Source organism: Camelus ferus, chromosome 9 (genome assembly GCF_009834535.1).
Source record: "Camelus ferus isolate YT-003-E chromosome 9, BCGSAC_Cfer_1.0, whole genome shotgun sequence".
NCBI lineage: Eukaryota > Metazoa > Chordata > Mammalia > Artiodactyla > Camelidae > Camelus > Camelus ferus.
Genome location: NC_045704.1, coordinates 78,269,132 through 78,294,030, shown reverse-complemented (window position 1 = coordinate 78,294,030; position 24,899 = coordinate 78,269,132). Strand labels below are relative to the sequence as shown.

General features: G+C 50.8%; 1 protein-coding gene across 3 annotated transcripts in view; it reads right to left on the bottom strand.

Moving 5' to 3' along the window:
- Positions 1–1,599: 1,599 nt before the first annotated feature.
- The window catches only part of SLC6A17 (solute carrier family 6 member 17), a 49,803-nt gene continuing 26,503 nt past the window's right edge, over positions 1,600–24,899 (bottom strand). For 2 of the 3 annotated variants that reach the window (XM_032487295.1, XM_032487294.1), the window contains 6 exons: positions 10,877–11,118; positions 10,435–10,627; positions 8,503–8,695; positions 7,800–7,959; positions 5,998–6,160; positions 1,600–5,495 (listed from right to left, as the gene is read on the bottom strand). In XM_032487295.1, the coding sequence (XP_032343186.1) occupies positions 5,127–5,495; positions 5,998–6,160; positions 7,800–7,959; positions 8,503–8,695; positions 10,435–10,627; positions 10,877–11,118 (1,320 nt within the window). In that variant the 3' untranslated portion in view covers positions 1,600–5,126. Of the gene's footprint in view, positions 5,496–5,997; positions 6,161–7,799; positions 7,960–8,502; positions 8,696–10,434; positions 10,628–10,876; positions 11,119–24,899 lie in introns of those variants that run through there. The other variant, XM_032487296.1, reaches the window with a different exon arrangement.

Sequence of the window (24,899 nt, the reverse complement as noted above, 5' to 3'; positions counted from 1 at the left end):
CTCTGCTCCCTCCATCCAGGGCCCCAAGCTCAGCCACTCCCCTCCCCATCAGAGCTTCCCTGTTTGTACCCCACTCAGGCACAAGTGATGGGAAATCCCTGGCCCCCTGGAATGGGCTTATTACGTAGGCCACCAATTCTTTGGCCCCCTTCCCATCAGCCAGCGGGGCCTCTATGCCTTCCCATTGACTCTGGACAGATGCTGTGACCCACAGAATATGGCAGAAGTGACACTGAGCCATTTTTCAATTCCAGGGCTTAAGAAATTGGCAGCTTCTACCTCCCGTCTCTTGAAATGGTCTCTCTGGGCACCCTGAGCCATCACACACACGTCTGGCCACCCAGAGATAAACTGTGCTGGCGAGTCCAGTTGTAGAGGCTCCTCTGGGGACAGTTTGAGCTCAGGGTGTCAGCCGTTCTCACTGAGGTGCTGGCCATTTGAATGAATGTGAGCAAGGCCACCTTGAAGTCTCCAGACCAGCTCATCTGCCAACTGAATACCACTGAGCAACCTCAGTTGTCACCAGAAGAGCCACTCAGACAAACCCTGCCTGAATTATTTACCCCCAGAACCATGAGCTGTAATAAAATGGTTGTTTTAAGCCACTAAGTTTTGAGGTAACTGGATACACAGCAACGTGTGTTATCTCATTCAATCCATGCATTATTTCCATCTTACAGACTAGGAAATTTAAGCTCAGAGGGGTTAAAATAATTTGCTCTAGGTCTTTCAGGAGGCAGAGGGCCTAGTTGGCATTTGAACTTGAACTGACTCCATAATTTCCTCAAACCCAAGCCTTTTTTATACCACTTCTCAGTGGATCTCTAGTCCCCCCCGGAAGCAGATTTGGCATTCCAAAACATTACCTTCAACCAGAGAATTGAATTAATTTTCAAGGAGTGATATTTCCAGCGCCAAGATATTTCCCCATTTGAGAGAGAGATGGGGAGATTTGAAGATGGGAGGGAGGAGGGAGGGGTTCCCTTCCCCAAACTCAGGACAGAGAGCCCTGATTTATTTATGTTTGTGTATCCATAGCTGGCACAGAACCTATTCATGGTGGATACTTAATAAATGTGCGTTCAGTGAATAAATTAACAAAGGAATAAGTGATTGAGTTGGTGGGGAAGGGAAACAGACCACGATCTGGAGAGAAAGGTTTTCCTGCCCTCTGGTGGCTATTCCTGGAACAGCACTTTCTTCTCTGTGGTGGGAGAAGGAAATGGAAGGTTCCTTGGGGGACTTCGGCTGTGTTAGGGATCAGGCAGCATCATTCTAGTCTGGAGTGGGGTGCCAGGGGGAGGGGCTTCCCCCAGGAGCCAGACTTCTTGTCTTTCCCAATGTCTGTGTTCCTTGAGATGTGAAGAAAGAAGTGCTTCCCCAACCCCTAGTTCATTCTGTTTCCTAGGAAAATAAATATATGTCCCTCTTCATCTTCCTCAAACTCCTCAGCCAGATAGCCAGGCAGCCCCTAAGCTCCCACAGAAGTCCCCTCTGATCCCTCCCATCCAGGCTTTCGCTGCAAACCTGCCTTCAGGATCCATGGCCTCCACCATCCCCTCTCCCTGATGCCGGAGTAAGTCAGAAAGGCAAGAGAAGTTTGGTAAGAACAGACGCTTTATTGTACACCAGGGGGGTGGGGTTAGAGAGGAATGAAGGACCCCGGGGGTGACAATGCCTCATCCCCTCCCCTGGGCTGAGTGGTCTTGACCCAGGACTCTGAGCAGCACGGGGTGCGTGGACTCGAATTGTTCTAAACTTGCACCAGAACCTAAAATGACGCCTGCTGTGTGTGTTTGGGTCTGTACAAAGCAGTACTTGGGATGAGAAAGGACCTTGGATGTTCTTGCCCCATCCCCAGTCATTAGGCTCCAGTGAAGGGGCAGCAAGCCCCCAATTTCAGGGCCTGGTGGGTGCTCAGGGAGACAAGTGTGTTCCAGCCTGTGCTCTGGCAGGGAGGGGGAGGTGCGGCTGCGAGGACGGGCAGAGGAAAGCCCCCCCCCCAATAATACCCGCAGGCCTGTTTAGGCCTGGGACCATGCAGCTCCCGAAGCCCCACCTCACGCGAGGGCTTCTCCTGGCACTAGGAAAGCCGCAGTCCCCACAGTCTCATTGCTGGAGGGCAAGAGCCAGGCTGACTGGCATCAACCCGTATGCCCACCTGTCCACCCCACCTAGGCCTCAGACTTCATGCTGCCTCAGTGGAGAGGGCTCCCTGAGCAAGAAGCTGGTGACTGGGGCTGGAAGGCAGGCAGGGGCAGGACCAGGGACCAGGGACTCTTTTCAGGTAGACCCCTGCCCTGTCCTGCCCTGGAGTCTGCTCTGTCCCTGGTGGGCACTGTATGGACAGCACCAAAGTCAGTGGGGCAGGGACCCTGTGCAGGAACGTGGAGGCCTGCCCCTCTCTGGGCACCTCCTGCCCCTCCAGGGGATCTGGGCTGGATCTTACCTCACCAGATCCCCGCCCCCTTGACCTTGCCCACTCCCAGTTCCCCTGAGCCATGAGCAGAGGTATGAGTCAGAGGCCCAGAGAGGGGCAGCTGTTCCTTCTGAACACTGACACCGATGTCTCAAGGACAAATACAGGACAGAGGCACTGGAAGATGCCCTCTTGGGGGCTCACCATCTTAAGAAACCCAGCACTTTCCCTGGGGAATGAAGAGCTTGTGACTCCAGTGGGCACAGCAAGAGGTTGGCTGGAAAATAGATGTGGGGGCTTCCCCCATCCCCCCAAGACCACTCCCTCCCTGCTTCTGGCAGGCCCAGTGGTGTGAAGGCAATGAGTCACCAGCAAGAAGCGTGTGCCTTTCCCACAGCTGGTGGCTTCCCACAGGACCCTGCCCTGAGGCCTCGCCTGATGGAGCTGAGAGGAGGAGGTGGCAGCAGGGAGGGCAGCGTGGTCTTCAGGAGCGTGAACACTGGGAATCACAAATCAGCACCCTATGCACACCCACACCCATATGTGCACACACACACACGCACGCATGCACACGCACACACGCCAAGCTCCAGGCCCTACGTCTAACAGCAGATACACAGCCAGAACAGCGCCCGGCCTACAACAGCTGGCTACGAGCACTACCCAGCCCACGAGGACCAAGCAGAAGGCCCCAGCTCAGCTGCCCTATCGCAGGCTGGCGGGCTGGGGCCTGGCCCGGCCACAAGCTACAAAATTAAAAATATATCAAATATACAATGAAAATAGATCTGTACAGCACTGAGGATGAAAATAGTCCACCAGCCACAGTATAATATTGGGTTTGTCATTTAACAGCATTTACACCCACATGTACAGATTGAATATACAATAGAAATAGAATATATGGGAGTATATATAGTGGAGTGTCTCTCCTGGGGCTTTGCTTTTCCTGTTGCTATTTCTGCTTGGGATTAGGCACGCGGCCAGGTAGGAGGTACTGGCAGGTGAGGGGGCCTAAAGCGGGATGTTGTGCTCCAAAAGCTCGTGTCTTTGGGGAGATGTGGGTCTCCTTCTCCCCTCTCCCCTCTCACACTCAGGAAGGACCAGTGGGGCTGAGAGGGCTGGAAACGGGAGTACTGTGGTGGCGAGACGAGTAAGGGAGATGGCAGGCAGACCCCAAGGCAGGTCGGGGAACTAAGGGACCAAGGGGTGAAGGAGGGAACCCTGGGTGTGGTCTGTGCCTCCCAGTGCTGAGAGAAGTCAGGGACACACAAGTGGCTCAGGACCCTCTGTGAAGGTAGCCAGTCCAAGCACTGTGGCCTGCTCTTGCCCTGCCCACTGCAGCTCTCAAAGATGGAGGTTTGCTGTCCCAGCCATTCTTCCTCCCTTCCTCCATCCCTCCCATCCATCCATCCATTCATCCATCCTTCCATCAATCGCTCTGCAGACTTTTGACCTCCCGTCAAGTTCTAATCCTCTTAATCTGCACTCTGAAGGCAGCTCTCTTCTGAGGGAGGTGAAGGTGAGTGTGCATGGGGATTCTGCAGGCCTGGGTCCCAGGACAGAGGCCTGGCCGTTCCCCTAGGCAGCTTGCAATGTTCACGGGCCATGGGCCAGGGCAGCTTGGGCAAGGTTTCCAAGGTGTCCACACACAACGTGCACATGGTGTGGCTGTGCTTGTACAAGGAGAGTGGCGGTGGCTCAGAGGGGCAGTGAAATTATCTCTTTCCCAGGGGGGTGAGCTCCAGAACTCCAGGGACTCTGGTTCCAGGGGAGAAGCTGCCGCTAGTGAGAAAGTCAGCCCCTGGGCGCGAGAGGGGGTGTGCTTCACAATTGTGCTCCAAACTGTCCAAATTGTGCTGGGAACCATCAGGGGTGCTCTGGAGACCTCTCCGTGCACTGTGCCCTTCTCTTTCAAGGACAGAGGCAGAGGCCACCGCCCTGGGCTCCAGGGTTGGGGAGGAGAGGGCAGAACAAGCCCTAATAGAGGTGGGAAGGTTTCCGGGGCCAGGGATCACCCTCCCAGGCAGGAGACAGGAGCACACCTCACCCACCCCAGGCAGGGCCAAGGATATTGGAGGTTCCACCTAGAGCCGAGGCAGAGGAATCCCCTCATCCCCGACCCCTGCTGCCAGTGCTTGTGCTTAAACTAGAGGGCACCATCTGCCTCACCAAACAGAACTAATGGGGACCTCTGCAGACTCCCTCCCAAGTCTGAGCCCCAAGTCCTAGCACACCTGTTCCGTCCCCAACCTTAAATCAGGCACCTCTGGCACAGGACACCCCCAACCCACCCTGGTGCCTCTCACCACGACCACTACCTGGCAGCACTAAGGGACCCCAAGACCTAAGACCTGCAGATGTCAAGTTCCAGGGAGAGAAAGAGGAGGGAATGACCCCCGGAGTGGCCACTTGGAGTCTCCCCTGAGCTGAGAATCGGGACTTCTGGATGCTTCCAGCTACTCAGCTGCAATTTGGTAAGAGGACCTCAGAAGGTTAGCTGCGTTGGGGGCCTAGTTTGGGGGCCAAAGCTTCTCCCAGCCCCCACTCAGATCTAGGGAGCAGAAGTCAGCTGGGACAGGGCGGCAGACGAGGCAGGATGGACCCCCTCTCCTTGGGTGGAGGACCTGACCTGGAGAGAGAGGCCAGGCCGGGACATGTGGGCTGCTTGGGTGTTGGGGGCGAGGCGGGCGGGGCGGGCTGGTGGTCACAGCTCTGACTCAGGGGTGCTGGCCAGGAGGTAGCCGCTCCCATAGCGTCCGTTGGGGTTGCTGCTGGTCTCCATGGGTGATGTGCTGCCGGGCCCCAGGTAGGAGCGGTGAGTGGGCATGGGGGAGGGTGCCTCGCTGGGCACCTTGCTGAGGATGAAGCGGGTCTCGTCATTCTCCTCCAGGTTGGAGATGTCCTTCATCATGCGGCCCTTCTTGTAGGACACGGAGAGGGTGTTGGAGCCGTCGGAGAGCAGGTGGAAGTGCCGCAGGACAAACACCACGGGGATGGGCAGGACAGCCACGACGATGAGGGTGATCAGGATGGCCATGGCCCAGTTAGGGAAATACAGGTAGCGCTCGGCAGCCTGGGGGCGGACAGCGGTGAGGGCTGCTGCCCCGCCCTGCTGCAGTTTCACCCTCTCAGGCCCCAGGACCGCCTCTTCCCGCCCTCTCCCATCCCACCCATCCTGGCCAGGCATCTACAGAGTTGGGGTCCTCCGGGCTTGTTCCCTGGGTTAGCTCGTCACCATGGCTAAGAGCCTGAGCCTCCCTGGGTCTCAGTTTCTACACTTGTAAAAAGTTGGAGTGGTTCCCCATCACAGACTCCGTGTGGAGAGAAAACCCGGGTTAGAAAGACTGAACACGCGCATTAACCTTTCTGAGCCTCAGTTTCCCCTTCTGTGTGATCGAGATAACGTCACCTTTCTCTGCTTGGGTTGTTGTAAAGGTTTCAAATCAGGTGTGCAAAGCCCCTGGCAGGGCCTGGCACTGAGTAGTTGCCCTAACTGGGTTTATCTCTATCACCTGTTGCATTAAAGGCCAGGAAAGATGTCAGCGTCCCTGGGGTTTCAGGCCCCCACCTCTCACCTCCTCCTTGATCCAGGCGCTGTAGCCTGGGGGCGTGACCCCCAGCTGGATGATGCTGGCCGTGGTGAGCACAGCCATGCACAGCGGAGACACAAACTTCCACATGTAGAAATAGAAGCGGTAGGGCCGGAAGCCCAGCATCTCCGTCAACTCCTGCATGAACCTGCCAAGCACAGCAGAGGGCCCTGAAGTTGGCATCCCCACTGCACCTGCACAATGCCCCCCCAGCTTCCTCCTCTGGGAAGCCTTCGCTGACCAGTCTCTCCCTCCCAGGCTGTTCCATTCTTCACATTCAACACTCCCAGTGCATCATTCTGTGGCCCAGCTGGCCTCTGAAAAGGCTCTGCTGTCCTCCTCTTCCTCTGACTATGTCGCGTCACACCCCATGCAAGGAGATGATACAGCCCACGGGACACACCCGGGGCAGGTGGACGGGATCCAGGGGGCTTTGCTGGGCACCCAGCCCACTCATACCAGCCTGGCTCTAGACTCCCCCTGCTGGAAGAGAGGTAGAAGTGCACATCTCTAGAATCCAAAGGCAGAAGGCTGCCCTGACTCGGGGATTTCTAACCAATCGGTGTGTGGGTGGAATTCCGGGAGGCTGGCAGGATGCGTACACAGATGGAATTCAAAAAATCATCTTTACCTCAGTAACACTTAACTGAAATCTTTCATTTCTTTCTATTATAAAGGCAAGGAATGACAGTACTATTAATAGTACCCGGGACTCTGTAAGCAATTGATTAAATCCCAGATACTTTCCAATCGCATTACAATGGTGATACCTACAAACATCATTTATGCTTATCACCACTTTGAAATTATCATCGTTATCAGACCCACAGCTAGATACTGCAACTTAATGCAGTAAAAATAAAGTATGCATATATTACTACATCACAGATTTTAAACATTATTTTGTAACTTTCAATATAATGAGTTTCTTATAAAATCTTAGATATTTTATCTTATGCATTTAAAAATAATATTCTGAGAAGGAGGTATGGGGCTTCACTAGAGCCCTTCCAGCACCCTGGCCCACAGGGTTGCTCCCTGTCTGCTCACCCCATCCCCTCCTGCACACTCCTAGGAAGCAGACGGCTGCAGCAGGGCCTGTAGAGAGCCTGATTTTAACACCAGGTCTAGACATCGGGGAGAGTCAGGAGTCCAGGGCCTTGCTGAGTGTGCGTGGGAGGCCTAGTCCTGGGGCTTCCTGGGGACACGGGTTTGTCTTTAAATGAGGAAAGAGGCCAGGGGTTGATAGTGTGCATAGGTTTGCCGGAGGCTCAGGCCATGAGACCCAGTCCATTCATATTGCTGAACTCTTCTTACCCCACCCAATCCCAAACTTGGGGATCACATCACAGCTTGTCTCACACCCCTTTTGTAGCTCACCCTAAAAAGTGTGAGTCAGGCTGCTGAAGTTGACAGGTTCTCTGAGGGCAGGGGCCGCTTGTGTATGTACTAAATGCTTAACAAGCGTGACAAAATACAGTTGATACCTGGGAAAGTTGCTTCGGTAATTTAAGGCAATTTAGGAGGATGCCAGAACCTGAACCCAGGAGACTTGTGTCCTCAGCCTGGCTCTGTCTCTCACCAGCCAAGTGGCTTTGGACAGTCGTGTCCTCTCTCTGACACTCAGTTTCCCTAAAGGAGCTGTAAGGGCACTTTCAGACTGACATCCTGACTCTGTGATCTCCTGTCCCACTCACGAGCAGCTCTGGGCACACAGCACTCTCCAGGGAGTCATGATGGGATGGACCCCTCTTCCTGTCCCCACCCCTCCCCCACGACCCCCTTACTTCTTGGTTCCATAGATCCAGGCCACAGCGATGTTCTCAAGGATGACAATGACAGTGAGCGGCAGGGTGGCCGAGTAGTCATCAAACATGGTGACAAAGTAGTTTCCGGAGCGCTGGACGAACAACAGCCCCACGAAGAATGCAAAGACACAGCAGCCCACTACAGAGAGCCGGGAGGCCGGTGTGGGGGCAAAGGTGCAGGGTGGGCAGGGCCCAGGGGATCTTGGGGGCACCCAGGCCCCCCCATCCCACCCCTCTCCTCAGCAGGCCTGCAGCCCACCCTCTGGCAGACCCAGCCCTGAATGGGGGGAGGGGTCCAGATGCTGAGGTTCAGAGCTCCCACTCTTCTAGGCAGGGAGCATCCTGGGGCCAGGAGTGACCGGGATGGAAGCGGAGTGCAAGGCCAGCATGGAGGGAGGCCACCCCTGCCAAGACACTTCAGAGGCCCTTGGGGAGAAGGGCAAATCTCCCAGCCCAAATTTGGCACAGATTCCCAAACAGCTTTCTCCCTCCTGGCTCTTAAGTGGTCTTCTCTGGGTGGCAGAGCCAGGTTCCAGCTACATCCCGGGGGAGTGGAGCCTTCTAAGGATGGAGTCATGAATAACCCAGTCAGAACCCAATCTTTCTAAAATTAGAGCCACAACCTGATCGCTGTCCTCCAGGGTAGTGCACAAGGTCAGTGGGGCCTGCCGGGAGGCGTTACCTGTGAACATCTCCTTGGGCACCTTGAAGGTGTCGATGATGGGCGTGGTGATGCCCGCCATGGTCCCGATCATACTGCCCAGGCCCAGGTTGATGAGCATCAGGAAGAACATGACGGACCAGAACGGGGAGGCAGGGAAGTGCGTCATGGCCTCGGTAAAGGCTATAAAGGCCAGGCCTGTGCCCTGCACGGACTGAGGGTGGGGCAGAGGGTGGGGCTCAGTGAGGGTCCATGCCCACCTGGGAGCCCCCTGCTTCTTTATCTCTGCCCTGGGAGCTTTAGGAATAGCTGTTCCCTTTCACAGGGATCTCCACCCTCACCTAAATCCTCTTGTTTTTGGTCTCAAACTTGAGTGAGCTTCCGATTCCACCCCTGCCACCCTACCCAGGGAGTAAAACGCTAATTCAGGAGTTGGCCTGCAGGGCTTGGATTCTGCAAGTTGTCCAAGGACTCTGTGTGGTTCAGATGAAGATGCTCACTTTTAGACACATGCCCAGCTCAGGACTCTCTACCTCTAAGCAGTGTGGCCACCCCCAGCTCTGAACTCCAGCCTTTAACGTAGTCTTCTCAGCCACGGCTGTCCAATGGACTCAAATGGGAGCCTTTAAAAAACACCAATGCCTGGGTCTTTCCCCAGGAACTAAGATTTGCTTGGCCTGCAGGGTAAAGCTGGATATTAGGGTTTTATAAAGCCCCCGGCTGACTCTGATGGGCCGCCTAGGAAGACAGCACTGCTTCAATGGCTGGAACCTCTCATGGGGAACTGACCACATACTGTCAGCTGACATTATTTCTGTGCTGTCCTGTGATGTCCAGTGACTGCAAGGGACCACCTCTACCAACTGTGTGAGAGCGTAGTTCTTGGCATTTGGATATTATTAAGATTGTATTATATTTTAAAAATATAAGATTGTATTATATTTTTTAAAATGCTACAATTCTTGTTCTATTCAGAGGACCAGGCCATGCCTGTGAGAGTGGGACAGGGTCTCAAGGAAGGGGCAGTCCTCTGTGCTGCCAGTCACCTGGGGAAGAAACCAGGGCAGGGGTCCCCAGACAGGGCCTTTTTGCTCCTGATCACATGGGAAGAGGTCACGGGGTACAGGACACCGTCCCTCAGAGTTAGGATGGTGCCAGTAGAACGAAGCTGATTCAGCCCCCTGTGAGCCCTGCTACCAGCTGGGTCCCAGGACCCCATGGGCGTGTCTCTCTCCTGTTACCCCTCCTAATAGAACAGTCACTTTGTGTTTCCAGCTGTGCAAACAGGGATAGAAGCGAGATGTCCAAACTGGGGCCTGAGCATTAATGAGGGAGCAACGTCACCCCGCCCCACCCAGGGGCCAAGGGTCATTGTGGCAGTTGGAGTGGGGCAGTTGTGGAAAGGGTGGAAGCATAAAGATTTGAACCCCAGTTTCTTGACTTCCTAGCTGCAAGGCCTCGAACAGCCTCCCAGCATACAGGCTGCTCACCTGTAAAATAGGTGACGGTATTCATATTCAGCTCACAGTGCTGTCATGAGGGCCCAGGAGGGTGGACAGCAAAGGGCAGATGCTAATGTAAACACTTATTTTCTGCATGCTGTGTCCAAGGCACTGTTTCAAGTGCATTACATGTGGCAGTGATAGGTGTGCAGGAAACCCATTCAAGAAACATGAAAGCCCTCTGCACTCCCTCTGATTTCCAGGGCGGATGTGTCTGCCTCGTCTTCTCAGCAAGACTCAACCTACCCCAGGGCAGGGGTTTTAGCCAGTACCTTCCCTCTCTCCCTCTCTGGGCACATAGTAGGTCCTCGCTTTTCAAGTAAATGAGTGAATCCCTGGTGGCTTTCTGCACTCAAGCACCAGCCACCTCCCCATCCTTGGCCTGTCTCTGGGTTCCATACTCCCACGTCTGCCTTCCTGCCTGTCTCATGAAAGACAACCTTGACCGCACCTTGTCCAGCTCGTCCTCCAGAAGGCAGGGATCGAGGCCCAGGGCTGAGAAATGGTCCTCCTTCACTGTCTTGATGACCTTGTACATCTCCGCGTAGTCCTTGGTGGTCAGGTGGGAGAAGTTGACGTGGGGAGGGATGAGGGCCCGGCTCAGGACATCAGTGTTGAGGTACCCCAGGATCTTCTCGGCATTCCTGCAGCACAAAGAGGAAGATAAGGTAAAAAGATTAAAAAAAAAAAAAAAGTAAGCTAAAAAAGCAGGGCTGGGCACCATCCTGGGGGCACCTCCCAGACACCCAGGCACGGCGCCACGGGCCATCAACAGAGACATCTCTGAAGCCGTCCCTGTGGTCCAGGGTGGGGACCGAGAGCACCTAGGCTCTCCATCCCCAGCCCAACCTCAGACAGGGAGGAGAAGGGATGGGAGGAGAGGTGCCACCTACTCGACCACACACTTCTCGTTCATGATGTTGGCCTTGAAACCCAGCACGGCGAACACCACGAGGGTGGCCAGCACGGAGGTGAAGAAGTTGATGAAGGACACCAGGGCAGCGTCGAAGTGGCAGTTGTTGTCCTGCTTGTTGTAGCTGGAGAAGGCGATGACACCCCCAAAGCCCAGCCCCAGGGCAAAGAAGACCTGTGTGGCCGCCTCCCGCCACACCTGGGGGTCCAGCATCTTGTCCAGCTGTGGGGGGGAAGGGGGGACCATGGCGAGGGGAAAAAAGAGACACACAAATAATGGCTTTATTCACCTGCAATTCACCACACCCCCTTTCCTCAGCCTCACTAGTTTAGAGGCGGCAGCGTGGTGTAGGGGTAAAGACCTGTGGCCATGGGAGCTCGGGCAGTTCCCTTAACCCCCTGAGCCTCAGGTCCCCCATGTGTAAAACACAGACAACGTGACTATCAGGAATCAAAAAAACACGGCAAACTAGTGAATATAATGAAAAAGAAGCAGACAGACAGACGCAGAGAACACACTAGAGGTTACCAGGGCTCTGGGAGAGGGAAGGGTGGAGGGGCAGCCAGGGGTGGGGGAATGAGAGGTATAAACTACTAGGTGTAAACTAAGCTATGAGGAAATATTGTACAGCACAGGGACTATGGCCAACATTTTATAATGACTCTACATAGAGTATAAGCTTTAAAAATTGTCATCACTATATTGTACACCTGTAAATTATGAAATAATTGTACATCAACGACACTTCCATTAAAAAAAGAAGAGTAACAACTTCAGACATTGTTGCGAAGCCTAAGTAAGATAAAATAAAAGCTACATGCTTACATAGTAAATTCTCAGTTAATTTTAACTGCTATCATTGCTTACCACGGAGCTATCATGCCAAAGAACATCTTTAAGGCCATTGGGTATGATGTTTAGTGCCAAAGCTAGGGAGTGCCATTCACTTAGACTATAGTGTGAATGGTGCCTCCTGGAGTTGGGCAGTGTACAACCTGCACAACAGTACAAGACAACTAAGACCACCAATGTGTCCCTGATACCTCCTCCACCTCAAACCATGAAAAAGGATACCAACCTCTTCCTCCTGCGCATCCAAATGCTCTTTTCCAAAAAAGATAAAGGCCCAAAGTTCATTCATATACATTTACATGTTCTCGATCACAGAAGAACAACCCCCCACCCACCCAACTTGAAGCACAGAACCCAGACACTTCCTGAAGAGAGAAAGCTCCTGCCTGACTCTCAAACTGCTCTCAGATTGACAGGAGCCTAAACCTCCACAGCATCAAGATGGCACGAGGCAATTTCCAAATGCTTCTCATGTCTGTCTTCCTTTTATTGTTTGTTCCTCAAGGCAGGGACCACAGCTTGGACCCAGCACAGGGCTTTAGAGTCAGACAGACCCAGTTCTAAGTCTGACTTCCTCTTTAAATAGTTGAAAGGCTTAGACAAGTGACAGGGCCTGTTTTATAAACCTGTTTTCTCATCCAAGAAATGGGAATAAAAATAGAGCCTCCCTCCCAGAATGATGGTGAGGCTCAAATGAACAGTCATAAGTAATGCCTGGCGCATAGGAGCATCTAATTCTGACAAAGTACCTCTAACCTCAGGACAGAGGTGGTTTTGTTTTTTTGTTTTTTGTTTTTGCTGGGGAGGGGGGTGGGGAAGGAATTGTTAGCCACATTTTGAAAGAGTAAAGTGAGACCCAAAGGTGAAATCACTTGACCAAATTAATGGAGCTGGCTAGTTGGGGCAGAGGAGTTATTAAAATACAGATCGCCTGACACTGGACCATGGCTCCCTTCTAGCATCATCTCCTGACTCAGCCGGCCTGCGGCAATACTCCCCAGACCACTTTCCCCGGTGGACCCAAGGGACTGCACTCCAGACAGATGAGGAAGGCCAGGAGCCAACTAGAGACCCCGCCTTCCCCACATGCTCCCGCTGGCACAAGTCCCACGTGGTCCTGGCCCGGCCGCCGCTTGCTGCGTGCCTGTGGGTAGGATGCTCCTTGTGTGTACAGTGTAGCGACGGACTTGAGGATCCATTCAGCTCTAATATTTCAGCCCTAACATCTGGAACAGAGGCCCACCACCTCAGCAGCTTCCCAGGCATGTCTGAGCACCAGAAGTCACTCCCCGGCTAAGCTTGGGGGCTGGCAGAGCGGTGGGCTGGGGAGGAGGCTGAGGAGGGCGCTGGCAGTAGAGCCTTTGGGCTTTGGGGCTCCTACACAAGGGGAGGCCCAGCAGGACTGCCTGGCTGGCCAGTATGTGGGCTCCAGGGGAGATTAAGGTCCCTGACTCCGCACAAAATAGCTAAAGCCATCTTGGCCCACCAGGAAAGCCCAGAGCCCAGACCTCAAGGATCCAGGAGTGCCTTGGCATCCATGAGGAGGAGACACCCTCCCAACCCCTCCCCCTCACTGGACACTCAACAGTTGTAACGCGTTGTGCCCTCCCTGTGGATACGGCATGCCACCACTCATCCATAGACTTAAGCACCTACCGTGGGCCAAGCCCAGTGCTGGGTGCTGGGGAACCATGGGGAGCAACAGCGGGCAAGGTTCCAGCGTTTGTGGAGTTGACATTCCAGTTGGAGAGACGGCCATTGCTCAAATGAGCCCACAAACAGATGCGAAGTTGCAAAAGTGACAAAGTCTGGGAAAGCCAAGTACCCAAGGCTGGGAAAGCCTGTGACAAGGATTTGATTGAGTTAGGAGGCCAGGGGAGGCTTCCCAGAGGAAGGGATCTTTGAGCTGCCTTCGCTAAGGGGAAGGAAGAGCATTCTGGCAGAGGGAACAGTGTGTGCAGAGGTCCCGAGGTGGAACGGAGGACACCTCTCCTCACACAGGGAGCAACGCGTGAAGGGAAGTGCAAGGGGCCAAGCTGGCTGAAACGCCAAGAACAAGGCGGGAGTGGTCCCGACGAGGCTGGGCGAGTCAGAGAAGTCGGAGCAAAGGCCCGTAAGGATCTTTATCTTGAGCTAAGGAAGCACTTAATTCGGGATACTGCTAAGGTGTGAAAGGGGAGGGGAGTGATTGGGTGCGCATTTCTAAAAGAAACCAGTGGACACAGAAGACCTGCTAGGGAGCGCTTTCTGGGGTCCAGATGGGCGGTAATGGTGGCGTTGCCTAGGGTCAGGGTGGTACAGATGGAGAGATTACAGCAGGAAAAACCAAGATGACCTTACTGATGGACTAGAGATGGGGAGGGGGGCGCTGGAGGAGGAGATGCTGGGGTGGCGGCCACGTCTCTAGCCTGCAGACCTGAGTGGGTGGAAATGGAAACAGCAGAAGAAGGGCAGGTCTCAATGGGCTCGAACAGGGAGGATCAAAACACCAGTTCTAGAAGTGTTGAGTTTAACGTGTCCTTTAGATAGCTACGAGGAGATGTCAAGCCGGCAGTTAGACAAGTGAGTCTGGAGTTTAGAGGAGAGTGCTGTGCTGGAGGTATATGCGAGTAGCAGGTGTACCAGCAGTGACTGCAGCTGTGGCTGTGGACAGAGGGAGATGAGGCAAGAGCCATGTCAAGATCTCCAAGTGTGATGCGGGGAAGAGGATTTTACAAGAGAGGGAGTGGAGCAGCAGCAGTAGAGATAGGAGGAAAAGCAAGAGGGGGCTGGGTCACGGAGGGAAGAAAGCCCTCCAGGGAGGAGGGGGACCTGTGCTACAGTGAAAGATGCTACAGCCACGAGGTCATGGGTGTGCTTAGTTGGAGCCGTTCAGAGAGCGATGGACCAGAAGACAAGTAGGAATGACAAGAGTTGAGAGGAACAAGGGAAGAAATGGAGGCAACATGGATGCTCAGAGGACAAGCTAGGCTTGGAATGCAAGACAGGGCAGTATCAGGCGAAGGTTATGAGATCAATGCAGGGTTGCTTTTCTATTTGTTGTCTCGTTTTTGTCTTTAATGCAATGACTTGATGAAACATAAACGCTGATGGAGGGCAGGGGACCTAGAGGTGGGAAGGGCAGCTGTCTCCTATAAGAGACCCTGAGCTGCTCCTTTGAGAGACAAGAGGAGGAGGACCGGATGGGGCAGCTGTGGGCAGGGTGGTAGGTTCTATTCTGTGTCTGTCCTCTAAGGGAGTTTCTGTCCTGGTGGCTTCTGTTTTCCCCGTAAAGCAGGAGGCAAAATCATCTGCTGGACTGAAGCGTGCTGGCGGGAAGGTCAGAAGGTTCAGGCAGTGGAAGTGGTTTAAAATGTTCACAGTGGAACATGGGAAAGCAAGTGGCCAGAGACATGGCACAGGGTCATCCCACACTGCTGACGGGCCAGTGTGCTCACAGTGTCATCTTCTTTACAAAAGTGATACAGACCCACAGCTCCTCATCCAAAAGCCTTGGAGCCAGACTGGTTTGGGGAAGCAGGCTTTGTTTCTCACTCCATTTCAGAAAGGTAATGTTGTGCACATGCCACAGAGTTACACAGCACCCCCAGCGAGGTCTGGGGCAGCACCCCGCGATCAAACACACTGTACTTCTGCAGCAGAATATGAATATTCACACCAAGTGAGTCAATAAAGACTATAAATAGCCTCACATCTGTTCAGGTCATTTTGCCACCAAATGAGTTAAGGGAGAAAGAAAAAAAAACCTTGTTTTTCAGGGCTATTAGAATTTGGGCATTGTGGAGAAAGAAATAAGAAACTCTATATGCTCCTAATAGAAATTAGGAGATTATTAAAGAAAATGGAGAACAACATAGTCATAGTCCCCCTGGAAAAGGACTTCTGTACCTCCGTTCTACTGGGTGGGGTGTTTTTTGTTTGTTTTTTTAATGATTCTCCCAGAAGGTTCGAGAAATGAGTGAGTTACTTATGCCTGGCAGGATGCCGGCATTCACTGTTGTACACAAATGTCAGTCATGAAATTCCTACCAATTAGCTGGAACCTGGGCACCTCCCTCAGGCTAGAAACTGGACTTAATGGGATGGCTCTGGGTAGTTTGGGGAGTTCCAACTATAAAGAGACACAAGATTTTGTAAGAGAGGGTGGGTTGAGATGGACACAGCTCTGGCCATGTCATTTGAGTGTTAAAACATCTTTGATGGCTCCCCACTGTCTGCTGGAAAATCTTTTCCCATTCTGTGTTCTGAACACCCTAATTACTCTTCAAAAGTACCACGGTCTCATACTGCTAGCCTTTGCCTAAGCTGTGCCCTCTGCCTAGAATTCCCTTTCTCCTTCTCATCTTCTGGTGAACTCCCATTTACTTCTCAAAACCCAGCACAAATATCACCTGCTCTTTGAAGCTTTGCCTGACTGCCTCTGGCAGAGCTAGTCGTGGGCTCTCACCGCTCCTGTCAGTACTCGCAGGACAGGTCTATGTGTCTGTCTTCCTTCTGATACTTCGTGTTTATTGGAGGGAGGAGCCCATCTCCTGTTCATCTTTGTGTGAGCATTGCCTGCATGGCTCATGGGAGAGAAGGAAAGAGTGGAGGACAAGAGAGAGACAGACAGAGGCTGACCTGTGTCTTTGAGGTGAGCTGAGCAGGAAGGACCAGACCAGGGGCTGTGAAGCTGTGCCAGCCTTTTTGTGCTAAGATGCAGTCTTCTAGGACCAGAAGATCCTTAGGACTTTAAACCTGACTTTCTAAAACATGGCTACTTTAATCCTGGCATCCTTTCTTTCTCCTTTCCTTCTCTTCTTTCTCTCTCTAAAGTAATTATTTCCTTTTTTGATCTATGTCAGTCATTACTAAAGATTTTACAGAAAATCTAGGCCATGTGTGAGAACCAGACACATATCATCATTAGGGTTTTCACTGCTCCCTAAACCTCAAACTAAGATGTGAATAAATTCCTAGGCCTAGGCACCATCAGGGCCAAATTTCATGAATGGAGGCAGCCACCTCAGGGAGGGCACCATAATCCCAAACTGCACCATCAGAGCTGGCCCTACAGTGTGGGGGTTTCTTGGAGGACAGGGTAGGACTGCCTTATATGCAACAATTTGGGATGGAAACAAAAATTGTTTTTTGTTTGTTTGTATGTTGAGATTGTATCTACTTGCTGTTCTTTTTCCATTTTTAAAAATTATGGGGTGGGAAGGGATAAATTGGGAGCTTGAGATTTGCAGATACTAACTATTATATACAAAATAAACAGCAGGTTTCTACTGTATAGCATGGGGAATTATATTCAATATCTTGTAGTAACCTATAATGAAAAAGAGTATCAAAATGAATATAAGTATGTATATGTATGATTGAAACATTATGTTGTAGACTAGAAATTGACACAACATTGTAAACTAACTAAACTTCAATTAAAAAAAACTGAACCAATAAATAATTAAAAATTAAAATTATGGGATATTAACTATAAAATGTACAAAAGGGGAGAGGATAGTGTAATGAACCCCCACATACCGTCGCCCAGCTTCAACAATTATCTGCACATGATCTTTCCTCCCAGCCACCTCTAGATTATCTTGAAATAAACTGATGGATCCAAATCTGACACTAAGGCCCCAGGAAAGCACCTGAGAGGGCCAAAGCTTGGTCTCGCTGTGAGTGGTCCCTGGACATCCCCTCTTCCAGCCTGCAGCATGAAAAGCACTCTTGCCAGGGGGGACAACCAGATGCCCAATGCTCTAGGGGTGAAGATTCAGGCACCGGAGGACTGAATGCCTGTGATCCTTGAATTTAAACGAGTTCTTTCAGAATTCAGGCTTCATGATGCCTGATTTCAATAAGGTCCTGATTGTAGTGTCAACTGAGGATGAACCCGTGGCCGGACCTCAGGAAGCCCAGTGTCCTTTACAGACGTCAGGAGGTGGCTGCAAGAGGAGAGGCTTTCCCCACCCAAGACAAGGCTCACATCCTCCTCGGGGTGCCCGCCCTGAAACAGAGCAGGGGCTTCCTGCCATTTCCTTGGCACACAGCTGAGTCACTTCCTCACACAGGGAGCAAGGTGGCTCCACGGCATCTGACGCAGCGGCATGAAGATGCTTTTAGAATCGAGGAGCAGCTGCTGAGCCCCAGCCTGAGCTGCTGCGTGACAGGAGCGCACGCCCTTGCTTCTCAGTGCGGTCAGCCGGGCACCTGCTAGTGCGAGAGCCAGACGGGCCCACAAACACCAGATGGCACTGGAGCGCCAGGTTCCTGCTGCCCAAGAACAGTGTCACCTTCACGAGGGACGAGAAGAATAATGGCTCGTGCTAACCATGCGCTCTCTGCACCCGGGAGCAGCCCTACATGCTCACCTGAACGCTGTGAGGGAGCTGCCGGGGTTCACCCCATCTTGCAGCTGAGGAAACTGAGGCCCCAAGAGGCCAAGGAGTTTGCCTTCGCATGACTGAGTGATGAGCTGCCACCTCAATCAGATTGTCCAGCTCCAGAGCGTCCCCTCTGGTAACAAGGCTGGGCTGCCCTCGCCATCCTGCTCAGAGCCTTACTCTTTCTGTGAGAGTCACAAGTTCTCCCATTGACCCCTACCCTGGGCCCTTAGGACTTGCAGGGACCCCACTCCTCCTCACTAAGGAGAGCACACCCTTGACCCTGCAGCCAGTCTAGCTCACTGGGCAGGACCCCTCACTTGTTTAGACCCCAGGGGCTACAAAGCAAGCGGATGCTCCCCCATGGCTCAGGTGGTGCTGGGCAGTCCCTGAAACATGGGTGTGGCTTCCATCTTGACAGACTGTAGGTAATGTGGTTACATGGTTTAAAACTCAAAAGGCACAAGAGAGTGTCCTTTTCTTTACCCCTGTATTCCAGACACTCAGTGACTCTGTCCTGGATGTAACCACAGTCTCTTGCTTACTTTTCAGTGATATTTTATGTGTACTAGCAATATAGATAGCAGTATAGAGATACATGCACACACATATCACACACACATATCTACATGTGTGTGTGCATTCCTCCTCCCTTTTTTCCTACTGTCTACCGCCAGAGATGTCCACCGCCTGTGCCTCCAGCCTTAGCACTTCCTCAGCGTGCTGAGTTGGGAACCCACAGGGTCCTGGGGCTCCTGGCAAGCTCCCCACTCTGCCCCTGCCCACTCATTGCCTCATCCCTACAGTCTGCCTAAGGGACCACCAGGTTGGGTCCTTGGTCCCAGGGCCCAGTTTAGCTCGGCTGCTGCCAGACATCCATGACTCCAGGGTTGTCTTCCCTCCTCTGGACTTCATCCCGGGATGGCCAGCTCTGTGCCCTGCTCTGACTCAAGCCTCCGCACCTCCCTAGCTGCCCGCACCTTGCCACCAGGCCCGGTCATCAGCACAATCCCCCATGGCCACGACCTGTCTCTGCGCGTTCTCTTCACCTTCCAGCTGTGACTCAGCAGATTCACCTATTCTGGACATTTTTTATAAACAGAATCACAGAATATGTGGTCTTTTGTGACCTGCTTCTTTCACTCAGCATAACGTCTTCAAGGTTCATCTATGCTGTAGCAAGTACTTCATTCCTTTGTATCGCAGGCTAATATTCCATTGTATGAATATACTACCTTTTATTTTTCCATTCACCTGTTGATGGATATTTGATTTGTTTCTACTTTTTGGCTATTATGAATAATGCTGCTATGAACACTTGCACACAAGATTTTGAACATACGTTTTCAGTTCTCCTGGATACGTGCCTAGGAATGGAATTGCTGGGTCATACGATAACCCTGCCTAACCTTTTGAGGAACTGCCAGACTTTTCCACAGTGGCTGCACCATTTGACAGTCCCACCAGCAATAAATAATGGATTCTTTTTAGCATCACGTAAAACTCTGAAATAACACCCTTGATACCATGATCCTCTCCAGTTACCATCCCATTTCTCACTCCTCTGCTCCCCTCACACAAAAACTTTTGAAAATAAGTGGTTCCTATTACTTGTCTCCAGTCTCACACCTCCCATCTTCCCTTGCCCCCAATGCTTTTAGACTTTCTCCCCAGCACTCCACCAAAAGAGCTGTCAAGATACCAGTGACCCCGCTGTTACCAAGTGCATTGGCCATTTCTTAGTCCTCATCACCTGACCTCTCGACTGCTTTGGACTTGACTGACAACTCCCTCTTTCTTAAAGCACTTTCTCTACTTGGCCTCTGGGATGGACCTTTTTCTCTGTCTCTCTCTCCTTTCCTCCTCCTCCTCCATTAACTATCTCTTCCCCAGCCTCTGAACTCTGGGACCCCAGTGCTCAGTGTTCAGTACTCCTCTGCCTACGTTTGCTCTCCAGGTGAACCAGTCCATGACTTTAAATTCTCTGACTCCCAAATTTATACTTCCACCTGCCCTCCAGACTCATCCATCCAACCATCTACTCAAGATCTCCACTTGGGTACCTCCTAGATATTTTAGACCTCCCATGTTCAGAACATTACCCTTAGTGTTTCCCACCAAACCTGCCCCTACAATGTCAGATCTACCCTTTCAGTCACTCAAGCAAAAGGCTGTGCTGTCATTCTTGACAGCCCCTTTTTCACACCTCACAGCCTATCCAACAGCAAATCCTGTTGACTCTACTTTCTAGATAAATCCTCAGTGTGACCACATCTCATCACTTCTGTTGACATCACCTGGGCTCCAACCACAGTCACCTCCCACTGGATGAATTCTAGCCCCTGGGTGAATTCACCCGGATGGACCTTCTAGTAGATCTTCCTGCTGTACCCTTGCCCCCCAGGTTCTCTATGGCAGCCAGAGTGATCCTTCGAAGATGGAAGTCAGATCATATCACTCCTCTGCTCAGAGCTCTCCAATGGCTCCTATTCACCCAAAGTAAACACCAGAGTCCTCACCTAGCCTATGAGACCCTCCTGGTGTGGCTCCCCACTGCCCCCTTGGCCACATGTCCTACCTCTCTCCCCTCCCATTCCGGCCACATCAGCCTCCTAGAGTATGCCAGACACGTTCAACCTCAAGGGCTTTTCATTTATTGTTCTCTCTGTTTGGAATGGAAAGTGCTACTTCCAGTATCCATGGCCACGCCTCCGTCAAGTCATCACTCAAATGTCCCTTTCCCAGGGGACCCTTCCATGAGCACGTAGATCAGCAACCCCACTCCCCAGTGCCCCTAATCCTTCTTTCTCTGCTTCATCTTTCTCCTTAGCAACACCATCCAGCAACTCCTTTATCTCTTATTATCTGTCTCCCTTCACTAAAATATAAGCTCCAACAGGGCTGGGAATTTTGTCTGCCTTGTTCTCTGCTGGATCCCAGGACACACAGCAGTGCCTAGAAAATAACAGGAATTCAGTGAACCTTTATTAAATAAAGGAATAAATGCATGATGGTCATTTGAGTTGTTTTCACTCTTTTGCTACTAAAACAAATGCTGCAATGACCAATATTGTATACAGACCATTTTGTTTGAGTTGAGTACACCCATAGGACAAATTCTACAAGTGGAATTGCTGGGCCAAGGGATGTGAACAGTTCTAATTTTGATAAACATTCCCTGGAAGTTTTGGTGGTTAGAAAATCTACCCTAATCTATGAGTAAATCACGTGATTAATTATCTGGTACCCCTTGACTTGGGCTTTTAACTGGATGGAAAGAATAATCCAGAAAGAAGTAGCCCGAGGAATTCAAGAAATTTGTTAGCCATTAACATGAGTGACTGTCCCATCAAAGGTACCTGTGGGTTATCATGGTATCCTGGCCACATTGTATTCATCACACCCGGTAACTGCCTAGAGACATGGACTGAAAGTCCAGGTCCTCCATCTTGGATGGTTCCTGATGTTGGAAGGCTTTGTAGGAGGGAGCATCCCTCAGGTTATTCAGCATATCCATGGAGAGCCTGTGCTTCTTTCAGGTGGGATTCTGAGATATCCTGGCCAAAAGTCTTCTTGGACTCTGCCACAGCTGCCAAATGGCATAACCCCGGGTGATGTCATTTACATTGTGGTCGATATGAATGGAGAAGTGCACAGGCCGGGCAGCTGTGTGTGGTGACCCTGGCACTCTATAGCACTAAACTAGAACAAGGATTAGATGTGGTGCCAGGGTTCCTCACATCTCACCAGTCCCATGCTGAAACAGACACAGCTCTGCAACAGTGGTTTGCCATGCACGTATGGACAGACAGATGACTGTGTCTGACAGTGGGTCCACACTTTTTGAAGATGACTGGGAGGGATTTGTAAATAGGAATTTCACCCTAGCCATCACTGCTGGCTTTGCCTGCCTAAAACAAACAGGGGAACAGGCTGTGAAGGAGACCCCTGACAGAGGGGTTTGGCTTCTGAGGCCCTCAAGCCCCCCACTCCCTGCTCAACACATCCCTTCAGAGTCAAGGGCAGGAGCTGCCCCATGAAATTGCTCAGTGGACAGGGTCTCAAGATGGGCCCGATAAGCTCTATCCAGATTGCAAGTCACAAGAGCTAGATGGGCCAAGGGCCACACCTGCTGATTCTTGGTGACCTGGATCCTCTAGGGCCTTCTGGATTTGATTTCTTTAAGCTTCACCTCATGAAGACTCTGGGCCTCTGCAAATGCTGGAGTGGAACCACACTGTTTCCTGAACATCCAGGGAAAGGTTTAGGAAGGGACCACCCCCCTCTGTTGTTCAAAGTACACATCATCCATTTTGCATCCATTTGATTGGTAAAAATTGCAGTCTAACAAATGTGGAGCAACTGGGACTTTCATATACAACTGGCAGAAGTGTTAATACATGCAACCACTTTGGAGAGCAATTTGGCCAACACCTAGTAAAACTGGAGATATGCCTACCTTTTGAGATAGCAATTCCACTCTGAAACACGCACACCCTAGAGAAACACGTGCACATGAAGACCTGTGTAATAATGCTTATTGCAGCATGGTTAGAAATGGTGAGAACTGGAAATGATCATCAATTAGAGAATGAATAAATACACTTTAGTATAGTGCCACAGTGGACTACAATCCAGCAGTGAAAATGGATGCATTACGGCTACATATATCAATATAGCTAAACCCCCCAAAACAATATTGAGTAATAATAAAAGCAAGTTGCAGAAGGTTGCATATATAATATCATGCCATTTATGCAAAGGTTAAAAGTATGAATGAGTGCTATATGTTGTTTATGGATACACATATATGTATTACAAAATATAGTTAATATATCTAATACATTTAAAATGTGTTAGTGAGATAAACCCCAAATTCAAGATAGTAGTTATCTTTGGGAAGGGAAAGGAATGTGGTCAGGGGAGCTACACAGGCACTTTTATGGCATGTAATATTTTATTCCTCAAGAATGTTTATTATATTCCTTAAAAAACTGAAAATAGACTTACTGTATGATCCAGCAATCCCACTCCTGGGCATACATCCAGAGGAAACTCTAATTTGAAAAGATAGACGCACCCCAATGTTCATAGCAGCACTATTTACAATAGCCAAGACATGTAAGCAACCTAAATGTCCATTGGCAGATGACTGGATAAAGAAGATGTGGTATATATACACAATGGAATACTACTCAGCCATAAAAAAGAATGAAATAATGTCATTTGCAGCAACATGGATGGACCTGGAGATCATCAAACTAAGTGAAGTAAGCCAGAAAGAGAAAGAAAAATACCATATGATATCACTTATATGTGGAATCTAAAAAAAAAAAGACACAAATGAACTTATTTACAAAACAAAGACAGACAGATTCATAGATGTAGAAAACAAACTTATAGTTACCAGGGGGAAAGAGGGTGGGAAGGGATAAACTGGGAGTTCAGGATTTGTAGATACTAACTACTATATATAAAACAGATAAACAACAAGGTCCTACTGTATAGCACAGGGAACTATATTCAATATCCTGTAATGGGCTACAATGAAAAAGAACATGAAAAGGAATATATATATATATATAAATGAATCACTATGCTGTACACCAGAAATTAACATAACATTGTAAATTGACTATACTTCAATAAAAATTTTTTAATTAAAAATCCTTCAAAAAAAGAATGTTTATTACATTATTATACGTGGGCCTGAGATGTTTCATTTAAAAAGATGGTTTAAAGAGTGAATCAGAAGGCGAGCAGCATTGTGTGTGCTGGGACTGCCGATCTCACGAATTGGTTCCCTGGCTTCTGGAGTTACATACCAGCTCTCTTCACATCGCCAAGGGGCCCATTTGGGGATTTGTGTGAATAGTCCCACTGATGAATGTCTCCAGAGTATATCATTTCCTCATAAAATTCAACAAAGTAGAACTGAAAGACTCCAGTGAACACACTAGACTAAGCATGATTCTAGAAATACAGTTGCATTCATTCATAAAATAATTGGTTTTCTTCTCATGGCTGTTTTCCACCAAAGAAACCAAGTTTGCATTTTTCTCTTCTTTGTCAGACATCACATGTTCACAACAACCCTACCCCAGCCAAGTGGCTCGGGAGTCACACTCATGCCCCAGGAGATTCGCTAAGTGCTTCATAAAGTGGACCTCAGTCGTTGTTCACATGGAAATCTCAGATGTTATATGCAAGGATGCCAAGGGCCAATGATGCCCTGTCTGGTGAATAGGGAGTGGCATGTGTCCTGTCCGCGGCCACCCCACAAACACCAGGAGCCACTCGCAGTTGCAGAGCAGGGGAATTGGGAGGGAATGGGGATTTCCTACACCACTAGATCTGGATTCTTTTCCCTGTGTCATTTGTGCGAACTTTCTGTGTAAGCATTAGTGCTCATGCATGAGACAGCACTATTGAGGGACAATACTGATGGCCTTGAGCTGGCCTGGTGGGGTTCTGACCCTGTGCCTGTGGGCTGGAGCCTCACCCCGGTCCCTGATGTTGCTTATCGATCAGCTGGCATTTGGAGGCAGACTTCCCAGCCTGCCTGCTGGGGTGACTAATGCACATTGTTTGGGGTTACTTTGAAGGGCATAACAATCTGCATTTGGAATTCTCTTCTTCCTCAGTGGCCTGGCTTATGCCAACTGTGCCTAGTGGTTTGAAGGGCAATAGAGAGGCATGGCCACCAGGTGGGCAGAGACCACCATTAGGAAACCGGGTGGCCCTCTTGAGGACGCCTGTGCCCCTGCGGCAGCCCTGTGA